We start from the raw sequence: 12,263 nt of genomic DNA, 5'->3' as shown, positions 1-12,263 counted from the left end.
AATGCCACATTTCATGTTTTTTTTTTTGCCTTTCTCTGGATCAGTCGGGTTATAGTGACGTTCTTCTATTCTTCTTACCAAACTTGTTACTTCCATACGATGTGTTTTATGTTTTTTTTTCTATTTTTTATTTTTTGAAAATACAACTTTTACTTATACATAAAGTTTGCGTTTCAGTTTCTCTCCATTTTCAATAGATTTGCTTGTTGAGAGTTCTTGCATACAGACCATGCAAAGGCAGCAACATCCATAGAGAGATAGTCCTCGAAGCTGAGAGGCAATGCTCTGTGAGCTACGTACGTCAGCAACCAGAAACACAAAGTAATTAATGGGTCACTTAAAGGTGTTGTCTTGGACACTGAAGAGTAAGGGAAGGGATGTGATTGAATAAAAAAGGTATTCACTTGATTAAGAAGGAAAGAATGTCACAGCTGTAATCCAACTTCTACCTGTATCGCTGGACACCGGACAACTGCAGGAAAACTGGTGCACACCAAAAGGGATATTCAAATAATGTCCAAAAAAGGTGGCACTCACCATCCAAATTAAAACAGTCCTTTATTCAATCCATTAAAAAGGGTACAGCAGGGAAGAAGTGGATGCCTTCTGTGGCCGTTTCGCGCTGACTGCACTTCAACAGGTCCTATACTGGCAGGAAGTGACGAGGTACCCTATTATAGTGAAGGAAATACCTCACAGGTGATTCTAACAAACATTAGTGAAGGGCAAAAGGTCACACTTCCTAACTGAAAACTTGCAAACAAAACAGAAAATGAACCACAAGACATTAAAAACTTGCTTTTGCAATATACATTAAGATTAAAAACGAAAAACAAACAAAAACCTTCTACAAAAATATCATCATGTCTATTTTATCGTTAAGTCCAGAGGGACCCTGTGCCCATGTGTGCAGAATCCATCTGGACTCCTTTTGCTAAAATATCTTATGGAGATTGCCCCCTTGAGGAGGCAAAGAAACCTGTTTGAATCCTGCAAATATCAATGAGTTTGGATTCCCCGCATGCTTTTCTTGCATGTGATCAATAAGCCACCTGGAACCTTTTCCTGTAATTGTGGATCTAAAATGTTCTCGGAAACGGACAAACAGAGGGTGAATGGTCTTACCAGTATAGAAAAAACTACCGGTATAGGACCCGTTGAAGCGCAGTCAGCGCGAAACGGCCATCGTCCACAGAAGGCATCCACTTCTCCCCCGCTGTACTCATTTTAATGGACTGAATAAAGGACTGTTTTAATTTGGATGGTGAGTGCCACCTTTTTTCTTCTTTTTTTTGGACATTATTCACTTGATTACATTCCCACTGCATCGTTGCCGCTCTTATAGTCCCATCAGTCTCTGTTGCTGTATCTAACTACTATGGAATGTAAAAATAAACCAAAAGAGAGGGCGTTCCATATGAAGAATATCACAACACATATGCGGTGGGGCAAAGAGCTGTGAACAAAACAAAAAAAGTTAACAGCTCAAGAAGCCGTAAAGTGCAAAATTTCTTGAATTTACAAGTTCTGTTCGAAAATACCTATTTATGAACATGGGAATAATTATTTTAAGTTCATCTAGTTTCCCCTTGAAATCCTTGGGAAGAAAAAGTGCTAGTGAGTCCTACTCAGGCTTTTTACTGCATTACATTACAAGCTGCTTGTGAATTTACACATGCGTAGCGCAATATGGCCTGTGCAACTTGAGAAAGTGGACTACCTCAATGATGACCCTTATGTTCTGTATTTGCCTAGAATTTGCTTGTTGATAGGATTGCCATATTCAGAAATGTGATTAGCATGCTGTTAAATATAGAATAATGATACCTTGTCCTGGATGCTTATCTCCTTTCATACTTCATGTAGATTCTCTAATTTCCGGTACTTGTTTACTGTGCTTATTGTGATATTGGAGTTAATAGTAACACTACAGTCCATTACAGAGTAATTACTTCTACCATTCATATACACTACAGTATGCATGTAAAATGAAATGATGGTCAATATGTAGCTAGGCAATATACTTTTCTCTTCCCTCCGCTGTTAAAAAAGGAAAATGATGCGATAATATTTTCTGCTATTCCGTGATTTTCCCTTCTCTGTTCTGTGATAATGAGATACAGTGAAAAGCTAAAGTGTGAACTCCAATAATGAAGCCATTAAAAGGAAAAAAAAGCAGTACATCTACAAAGGTTCAATCTGCAGCCTTCCATACACACAGTATAAGGGGTGATTTAAAAAATAATCAAAGCTGAACGTGAGATCTGAGTCAGAACATTGGTAGGAGTGTCACCAGTGAGACCATCTGATGGCTTTCTTAAGAGATGCCCTCATTAACAAGTCTGTGGGAACCTCTACCATCTACCGTCACCACTTTGTATTCGTTCTTACTACGACTCATTGGCCTATAAAACTTGTTTGGATTTGGTAAAACTCGTTAGGTGAAAGATGCCATTTTTTAATAAGACAAGTTCATGGCAAACTCCAGCAGCTTAGGACTGGATATTGGCTGATCAGTGTCTTCGATCTGCGAAACTGAGAACAGTTACCCCAACTAGTGCTTGACTCAGTACAGTATGATGGACACCTGCATAGCTGAACACCAATGCAGTGGTATCCCAAGGTCTACTGAACTTTTAGAGGGGCAGCCTTTAATATAGCTGTAATGACTGTGGTCTGTACCTTATTATGTGTCAGTACGAAAAACCAGGTTTAATCTCCACCTGCAGATGCTCAGAAGGTGGTGACTACCACAACTACCTAAACAAATGAAATTGTGTTAAACCGCACCCTCTACCTCTATGCCTTCCATAGGCCAAAGTGCAGCGCACGTCAATGCCAGGGGGTCAACCCAGCTGTATAGTCCAATTCAATTCCAAAGAAAAGACAGCGCCAGCATGTTCAGTGAAGAATGACTTACATCTTTATTCTGCCCTCTGCGGCGACGTTTCGGTTAAAACAACCTTTATCAAGCACAGTCAAGCACATGTCCCAACCACCATTAAATACTATAAGCACCACCCCCCATTACATAGACCACCAATGAGAGAAGGCACCATGATATAAATACATTTAAAAACATCCAAATCTACAAAATACTATACCAAATATAAGAACAACAACTCCTGCCCCCAAGTAAAGGTAGATAGGGTCCGATCGCTAAAACGTTAGGAGATCAACCCTCTAAACTGTAAACAAAGTTCCCCACAGAATTGCATAAACAAACTGTGATCATCCAATTCACATCGCGCATTTTCCGGTAACTAAGAGACGAACACACCCTCCACAAAACGTCACTAGCACCCACAATCCAATGCGAGGTCAGACGAATGCGGAAGTGGAGAGAATCACTGCGCAAGTCCTTTTCCAAAGTCCTTACTGCGCATGTCACAGAGCGTCCAAGCATGTTGCCAAGGTGATTCCCGTCCAGTTAGATCCTCAATTGTTCATCACATGACCGCAGCGATGGATGGATTACCTGTCCTTGCTCTTGAGAAACCACTGAAGCTTCTAATTAGTCTGTCCCTCAGGAGAAGATGGAAGGTAATGTGGAGAGCCAGGAGCTCGTCTGCCCTAGGGACCACCTTCGGAGCACTTGCATAGCGGTACACACTGGATTAAAACTTCTCTTTCACAGTGATGCTGATAATAAAACCATGCAGAACCATGTGTAATCTGCGTTGCACAGGTCAATGAGCTTGATGTTCTACCCTTGGGATACTTTAATGGTTTCATATGTGTAGTCAAACACCAACGTTCATTGCTACAGATAGTATCACTTACTAGGTTATATAAGTAATATTTGGGCAAATAATGTTTCCTAGTTTGAGGCAAAGATCTGCATTGACCATTCAAATTATACACCCAAGAAACAGAATCGTGTCTCCTCTGGTGTCAGCGCAGATAGGGTTCTCGACTTTACCCATTCATTTTAAATAAAACAGTCGCATATAGAGCTGAATTGTTGTATTGTTCCCCACAAAGGCTTATTTTAATGTGTTTTTTTTCTTCTTACCTTTTACAAGCTTCCATTGTGACAGTAATACACCTTGTCAATGCTGTTGTTGACACGGTGGAAAATGAAGGTATATATGTGTATGTGATATCATTGCTGTGCTTTACATTCTGGCTGTCTAATTAATTGTATATGACAATGCATGTCTTTATATCGATACCTGTTCTTCTCTGTTATAACATAGTCACCCAGTACTGTTATCTTTCCATTTTATGTTTTATTATATAGGCCCTACCTACAGTAGTTCTAGTTTAATTTCGTAAGATTGATACCATATACGTAATGTTTCCGCATGACTGCCCTTTCACTGATTCTGTCATATATAGGCAAATAATGGTGTTTTATGATGGAGTAGATGGCGGTATGTCATATGTTTGTGTATTTACAGAATAACACTTTTTTTTAATTTCCAGTAAGATTTAACATTGTGGATCTAAATCACAGAAAACTATACTCCGAGGATCAAGTAACAGATGCTCGGCTAATTTGCTCGGAGACTGTAAAATAAATAAATTGATATAAATCATTATCTTGTCAGTGAACACATTGGAGCTGCCGTTTTGACTGGAATAAACTCCACTCTATAGTGAGACCTAAGGGGGAACATCTTGAAGGGACACATATGGCCGTTTGTTGGCTTTTTCCCAGTTTGCCTAATATTGGATGCCGTGAGAGGCAGTCATGATGGAAAACATTCCTGCGTACATTGCATTGATGCTCCTATGTTTGTGTATAATGCATATGTGTATTAATGGTCTGCAGCCATGTAGTGTGCCAGCAAGGCTATAATGCAGGAGAGTCCGCTAGTCTTGCCATTTTATCACTGGTCAGTTTTAGGCCACGTTCACAGGTTCAGTACAGGTAGTCCTCGACTTACGACGTTGATCCGTTCTTACGCGGCGTCGTAAACCGAATTTCGACGTAAGTCGGACCATACGTTCATACAGTACTGTACCATAATAACAGTACAGTACTGCAAACACTTAGCCTATCCAAACACCTATCCTAACACAGTACCCTACATAATTAGGGTGTTATGGGGTGCAGGAGACTCGTTTTCCTTGTGTAACCGGGTACAGTGTACAGTACTGGACTCTATTCTTCCGCCGCTGCACGTAGTTCGACTTACGACGCAAAACCGCGTAAGTCGGAATGAGAAACGACGTAACTCGAGACCGTCGTAACCCGAGGAGTGGGAATATCGGTGGAAACGTATGATAGAAACACGTGCACCACATTTACAATTACTGACCCAATACTGATTGCGTCAACGTGGCCTTAGAGTAGTCAAGTGGCTGAATCCATCTAAGGCTACGTTCACATTTGCGTTGCGTCGAGCGCAGCTGCGGCGACGCATGCGTCATGCGCCCCTATATTTAACATGGGGGGCGCATGGACATGCGTTGCACTTGCGTTTTGTGACGCATGCGTCACTGTGGTGCATGCGTCAGGGCGCAGAGAACGCAGCAAGATGCAGTTTTTTCTGCGCCAAAAACCATGCAAAAGTGGACGCATGTGTCACAAAACGCTGCGTTGTGCATGCGTTTACATTTGCATTGTGTGTTGCGTCGCCGACGCAGCACCGCACAACGCAAATGTGAGCTTAGCCTAAGACTCTCTTCAGATCTGCACCATAGTTTGAGTTTATAAGGACAGATCACTGGTGCACAAAGGGCCCCGTTGGCCTACAGTGTTTTTTTTGGGGACTGACATGCAGCCCTGAATTTCCAGTTAAAGATGATAGAACCTATAATGGAGGTTCTTACGTTTCATAAACATGCGCCAACACCTATGGTTTATGGGCACCTTTAGGCTAACTCTCCACATGCACTTGTATGACTGCTATGGCCAAGCAAGCATGTTTTCTCAATGGGGACAGGAGAGGAAAGCTTCCAGAAAACTCCTGTGGCAGCTTATCTTTTCAGAGAACAGAGGATCAAGCATGCGGAAATTCAACATGCCCAATACTTTTTAACCCCGATATCATCCGACAGCGCACTTTAGTCCTAGTAATTGATTTTAGCATAAATGTCTCTGGCTTAACCTTTTGTAATTTCTTAAGAATTATCAGTTGTACAATAAAGTGTTCATATTTAATGTTTCATAAGCGTAGTCGAGGAACTACACTATATGTTGTAGAGGCAGTTTTCTGACTAGTATGGGGCCTGTGGCGAGCGTCCTCTGCTCGTGTTCACCCCATCCCTCCATACAGCACTATGAACCTCTGCTCCTTAACCACAAGCACTACAGTGATAGCAAGGAAGGAAAAACAGAACAAAAGCTTTATACTATGCTCTCTTCTGTGCCTACGGCCATTTTATGCTCTCTATAGTCCACCTTTGTCTATATTCATCCATGTACTGTATGTGCTTCATATTAGCTCAGATCCTGAACGATGCAAAGATTGCAAACTGTCCGCGAAACTGAGATGTTTGAGATGTTTTGTGAATGGTTTTGGTGTATATAAAATACATATATATATACATACGTCTAATGTAATGTTTTTTTCCATTTTTTTTTTTTTTTTCAATTTTGCCTTCAAAGAGTCTTTTTCAGTTCCTGATGTCAGGAATTCAAGAGGTGATTTCTGCATGTTGCTGTGTACTTGGCACTAATCATTCAGCTTTTTTAGCAATGTGTTTTTGCTTTTTCTTTAACCTCCACTTTGTGTACCCGGCGTTGTGTTCTGCACAGTCTGTTGCTGTGTTACTATATGTTTCATGTGTGTGATATGCTGATTTACTGTTAGCCGGTGACAGACATAACACAACCTTGGAAGAAGTCACTCAGTGACTTACAGGATGAAAATTCATTTGTCCTAAATGAAGAACATGACAAGATGCTTCACTTATTCTCTGTTGTAAAGACGGTGTCAGATCAGCAATGAGTCATTTAAACTAGACTGGTTGCTAAGGACACTGAACCTTTTACGTGGAGTCCCTAGCAACCAGTTTGTCTTTAGGTTACTTAGGCCTTCAGCTCCAGAAGACAAATGATAAATTGTTCTGTCAAAGAAAAATGATGATGTCTGATTGTGTTGTCTTTACCTCAACCTTACCAGAGGTTAGAGGCAAAACTTCCTGGGTTTCACTTATCAAAGCTGTCTACGTTCTTTGTTGCCTATAGCGACCAGTCCGAGCACAAGATGGCTGTGTGAGCCTTGTCAATTGAATATTAGGTAGCACCAATACTTCGGGCTGCTCTTTGAGAAACATCTTTTGATGTCTGCCATTGCTACCAGGAAAGAGTTAAATTGTCCATAAAAGAGGCATCTAAACAAACAGAGCAAGTTCGGGGCTTTCCAATGTCAAAATGGAGGGTCCTGTTCCCTATTTGCATGTTCTCTACTGGTCTAGTCAAGGTCTGACAGTGGAAAGCGGCACTACACTGTATTTGGCTGCCTCCATTACTCCCATAGACAATGACAGGAGAGTATTGGACAGAGGTACCCACCGCCCATTACGTTATGTTGTACAATTATTAAGAAAAATGGAATAGATTGACCCTTCTTATAATTTGAAAACATATTTTTTTTCTGGAATTCCATATTCTCAAGTCTTCACATTGCATTCTTCTGGCAAGAAAGATGTAAGATTTTTTAGCTGTCTCTTACTTGCGCAGTTGACAGTCTCTATGCCCACAGTTATATATCCTTTAAAGGAAATTTATTACCAGGTTTTTACCATCTATTCTGGGAGCAGCATACCGTAGAGACAGAGATACTGATTCCAGTGATGTCACTTACTGGGCTGCTTGCTACTTTGATAAAAGGAGATTATCACTAGATGACTAGTCATCCTCCTGCCAGGTAGTCCTCCATGGCAGCTTTCTGTCTATGCACAGCTCACCCACAAAACTGCCAATCAGTGGTATTGGGGCAGGGCTATACAGAGCTCAGCATTCAGAGCTCTGCTATATCTGCATCTGAGCAAGCTGGTTATATAAAACTTGCAGCAAGCAATCCAGTAAATGATACATAGCTGGAATCAGGGTTTCACCGCTTACGTCATGCTGCCCCAATTATTAGATATAGCTGAGAAAAAGAAAAAAAGGCAACTCAACAACTTATTATCATAGGTGGTGGATTTTAATGGGAAAAGCCCTTACATAGCTGATATATCACAGGCAAGTGCAGCAGGTCATGTCCGCTTTTTGGGTCAAAGTAAAGCTTTGCATGACAATACTAAGAATGTGTATTTGTTCCTACCTTTTGCATTTATTAGTTATTTATTCTAATCCCTTTTGTGTGTGTCTGCTCAGGTTACCACTGGGATACCTCAGACTGGATGCCTAGTGTTCAACTACCGGATATTCAGGAATACCCTCATTATGAAGTTGTTGAAGAACCTGTTCCTCAATACACAGACCCAAATGCCATTGACACGGATTATTACCCTGGTGGTTATGACATCGAGAGTGACTTCCCACCTCCGCCGGAAGACTTTCCTTTACCAGATGAACTTCCACCTCTGCCACCAGAGTTTGCTGAACAGTTCGATTCCATGCAGCCACCAAGGGAGATGGTTACTATAGGCAGCTTGGGTTCATCAACCAAAAGTAGCCAGAGATTCAACCTGAATAAGTACCTTCCTCATCACCAATATCCAGTGAGCAAGTCCGAACCTCAAAGCACCACTAGCGGAGATGGCAAGAGTTACAGAGAGCCTTATGCTGCTTCCTACATGTTAGGGTATGGGAGAGACTTTCCAGTCCCCATGGTGGACAACATGTCCATGTCAGGATACACCTCCGCAGCGTCATGCACCGATGTGTCTGCATGCTGTGAAATGGAATCTGAGGCCATGATAAGTGACTATGAGAGTGGAGACGATGGACACTTTCAAGATGTGACGATTCCTCCGCTAGATTCCCAACATCACACAGAAGTTTAATACCATAAAAAGTGCCTGGACATCTGTTAGCTTCAACATTTCATAGTAAAGTTATTATCTATTCATTATGTATTATTGCTTTGTTTTTCCTTTTTTCCCCTTGTTTTATGTAGTGTTACTTTTTTGCTTTTTTTTGAAGGGGGTTGGGGGGACTTCTATCTGGTATAGCCGCAGTGCGTCATGCCAAGTAATAATATTGTGTTAAATATGTTTCATTCCCATGAAGACAAATAGACCATAAGGGAAGGCTATTTCCACTCCATTTTTTTTTTTTAATTTTTTAATCATTTTTTTTTTTTTCATTTAAAGAAATACCACTGCATCACGGTAGCATGACATCTATATTTATAAAGTGTGCAGCATAATTGTACCTTTTTTTTTTCCAAATGTAAATGTAATGTACAGTTTTGATTTCAATAACATAAATTTAGATTTTGTAGATATTTTGTGGATTTCTTTACTTTTTAACCATAAACTATTTCAACGTTTGCCCTTTCTACTAGGTTAGCATATTGTTCCAATACCCAGGGCTTTACTGTGTCTCTATTCCACTGAGGTTTTGACTTCTGAATTTCCAGGTTCATCCGCAGTAACAACTGTATATAATTGAGAGTAATCCTGATGCTGCAACGCATCAGCAAGAAATATCTTTATCTGAGAGTATTTTAGATTTTTTTCCCTTCTTGGAAAGTGTAATGGGGACCCACTGCATTCCTGTTTAGAACCAAAATCACCATGACACGGTTTTTATGGTGTCTGTATATTTGTGATGCAATGGTCTTGTAAAGGTTTTTACTGAAAACTACCATTAGCCAGTCTTTCTTACTGACAATAAATTATTTAAAAAAAAATAAATCATGGTTTTGAGTTTTATTGCATTACCTTTGTGCATATAACCTGCCATTTTAGTCATCAACCACTAGGTGTCAGAACATGACTGCAGTATCGGCTAACAAGCCTCCTTTTTATAGTCCACGTCAGTCCAGATAGAGCTACTATTAGTGATGAGTCTGTCGTTTGGGATTCGAAATCGCTGGCTTTTCTGAATTTTCCCCAAAGAGTTAAATGTTTATTATTATGCTCTGCTCCAGACCCCAGAGCATAAAAAATGTAAGATGTTAAAAAAAAAAACAAAAACCTACTACACACCTCACCATTCCATCTTTCATGCCACCCCGCTGCTCTCTGCCAGCTGTCCCCATATGGTTTTCTTCTTTATGCCTTCACATGCTGCATGTCCATCTTCATCACTATAGGCCAAGACTTCTGGCACGGTCACTGCCTGTTGGAAAGTCACAACACGAGGCCTTTTTGTGGCCGGAAGTCATGGCCTAGAGAGAAGAGGCTGGAGATGCATCGCATGATGGTTGAAAGAGCAAAACCAAACGGCAAGCAGCGGAAAGAACAAGACCAAACAGTGAGCAGTGAGGTATTATTAATTTACTTCTTATACATTTGTGGTTCACCAAAATGGCAACCGAGGTTTATATTACAGGCATGTATCATTCTCACAGGTAGCATTCACACAGGCAATACGGATTGGTCTAGCAAATAAACAGTTAATTTAGCAGAGCACAAATGTCAGTGCAGGCTCAACCCAAACAGATCACAGTCCAGTATCCTGGAGCAAACTTCATACCCAGAAAAGGCACAATCCCACCAGTTGCTATATCCCCTTCAGCCCGAGCTCCAGCAGCTTCCTGCTCAGAGCAGGCGCCGGGAAGCCTCCCAGCTGTGCATGTCAGATCGCTGATCTGACACAGTGCACAGCAAAGTGTCAGATCAGCAATCTGCCACTTTACTGTGATGCCCCCCCCGGGGCAAAGTAAAAAAAGTAAAAAAAAAAATTACATGTGTTAAAAAAAATAATAATAATAAAAAAAAATATATATTGTTCCAATAAATGCATTCCTTTATCTAAATAAATAAAAAAACAATAAAAGTACACATATTTAGTATCACCGCTTCTGTAACGACCCGACCTATAAAACTGTCCCACTAGTTAACCCCTTCAGTGAACACCGTAAAAAACAAAACAAAAAAAAAACCGAGGCAAAAAAAACAACGCTTTACTATCATACCGCCGAACAAAAAGTGAAATAACATGCGATCAAAAAGACAGATATAAATAACCATGGTACCGCTGAAAACGTCATCTTGTCCCGCAAAAAGAGAGCTGTGATACAGCATCATCAGCGAAAAAATACAAAAGTTATAGTCCTCAGAATAAAGCGATGCAAAAATAATTATTTTTTCTATAAAATAGTGTCTATCGTATAAAAGCGCCAAAACATAAAAAAAATGATATAAATGAGGTATCGCTGTAATCGTACTGACCCGAAGAATAAAACTGCTTTATCCATTTTACCAAATGCGGAACGGTATAAACGCTCCCCCCAAAAGACATTCATGAATAGCTGGTTTTTGGTAATTCTGCCTCACAAAAATAGGAATAAAAAGCGATCAAAAAATGTCACATGCCCGAAAATGTCACCAATAAAAACGTCAACTCCTCCCGCAAAAAACAAGACCTCACATGAGATGACATGTGGACCAAAATATGGAAAAATTATAGCTCTCAAAATGTGGTAACGCAAAAAACATTTTTTGCAATAAAAAGTGTCTTTTAGTGTGTGTCGGATGCCAATCAAAAATCCGCTAGAAAAAACGCTATAAATAGTAAATCAAACCCCCAGTCATCATCCCCTTAGTTAGGGAAAAATTAAAAAGTTAAAAAAATGTATTTATTTCCATTTTCCCATTAGGGCTAGGGTTGGGGCTAGGATTAGGGCTACAGTTAGGGTTGGGCTAAAGTTAGGGTTGGGGCTAAAGTTAGGGTTTGGATTACATTTACGGTTGGGAATAAGGTTGAGATTAAAGTTAGGGGTGTGGTTAGGGTTACCGTTGGGGATAGGGTTAGGGGTGTGTTTGGATTAGGGTTTCAGTTATAATTGGGGGTTTCCACTGTTTAGGCACATCAGGGGCGCTCCAAGCGCGACATGGCGTCTGATCTCAATTCCAGCCAGTTCTGCATTGAAAAAGTAAAACAGTGCTCCTTCCCTTCCGAGCTCTCCCGTGCGCCCAAACAGGGGATTACTTCAACATATGGGGTATCAGCGTACTCAGGACACATTGGACAACAACTTTTGGGGTCCAATTTCTCCTGTTACCCTTGGGAAAATACAAAACTGGGGGCTAAAAACTAATTTTTGTGGAAACAATTTTTTTTTTATTTTCACGGCTCTGCGTTATAAACTGTAGTGAAACAGTTGGGGGCTCAAAGTTCTCACAACACATCTAGATAAGTTCCTTGGGTGTCTAGTTTCCAATATGGGGTCACTTATGGGGGGTTTCTA

At 40.6% G+C, this 12,263-nt stretch overlaps 1 protein-coding gene across 8 annotated transcripts in view; it reads left to right on the top strand.

The window, feature by feature from the left end:
- FAT1 (FAT atypical cadherin 1) overlaps positions 1-9,762 on the top strand; it is a 289,837-nt gene extending 280,075 nt beyond the window's left edge. For 4 of the 8 annotated variants that reach the window (XR_013220037.1, XM_077279642.1, XM_077279641.1 and 1 more), the window contains 3 exons: positions 4,026-4,085; positions 6,560-6,595; positions 8,276-9,762. Coding sequence is in view for 7 of the 8 variants with exons in the window: in XM_077279642.1 (XP_077135757.1) it covers positions 4,026-4,085; positions 6,560-6,595; positions 8,276-8,907 (728 nt within the window). In the remaining variant the exon portion in view is untranslated. The remainder of the gene's footprint in view (positions 1-4,025; positions 4,086-6,559; positions 6,596-8,275) is intronic. The other 4 variants (XM_077279646.1, XM_077279643.1, XM_077279645.1 and 1 more) reach the window with 2 other exon arrangements.
- Positions 9,763-12,263: the final 2,501 nt, after the last annotated feature.

The sequence above is a fragment of the Ranitomeya variabilis genome, chromosome 1 (assembly GCF_051348905.1).
Source record: "Ranitomeya variabilis isolate aRanVar5 chromosome 1, aRanVar5.hap1, whole genome shotgun sequence".
Taxonomy (NCBI): Eukaryota; Metazoa; Chordata; class Amphibia; order Anura; family Dendrobatidae; genus Ranitomeya; species Ranitomeya variabilis.
This window is presented reverse-complemented; position numbering and strand designations above follow the sequence as displayed.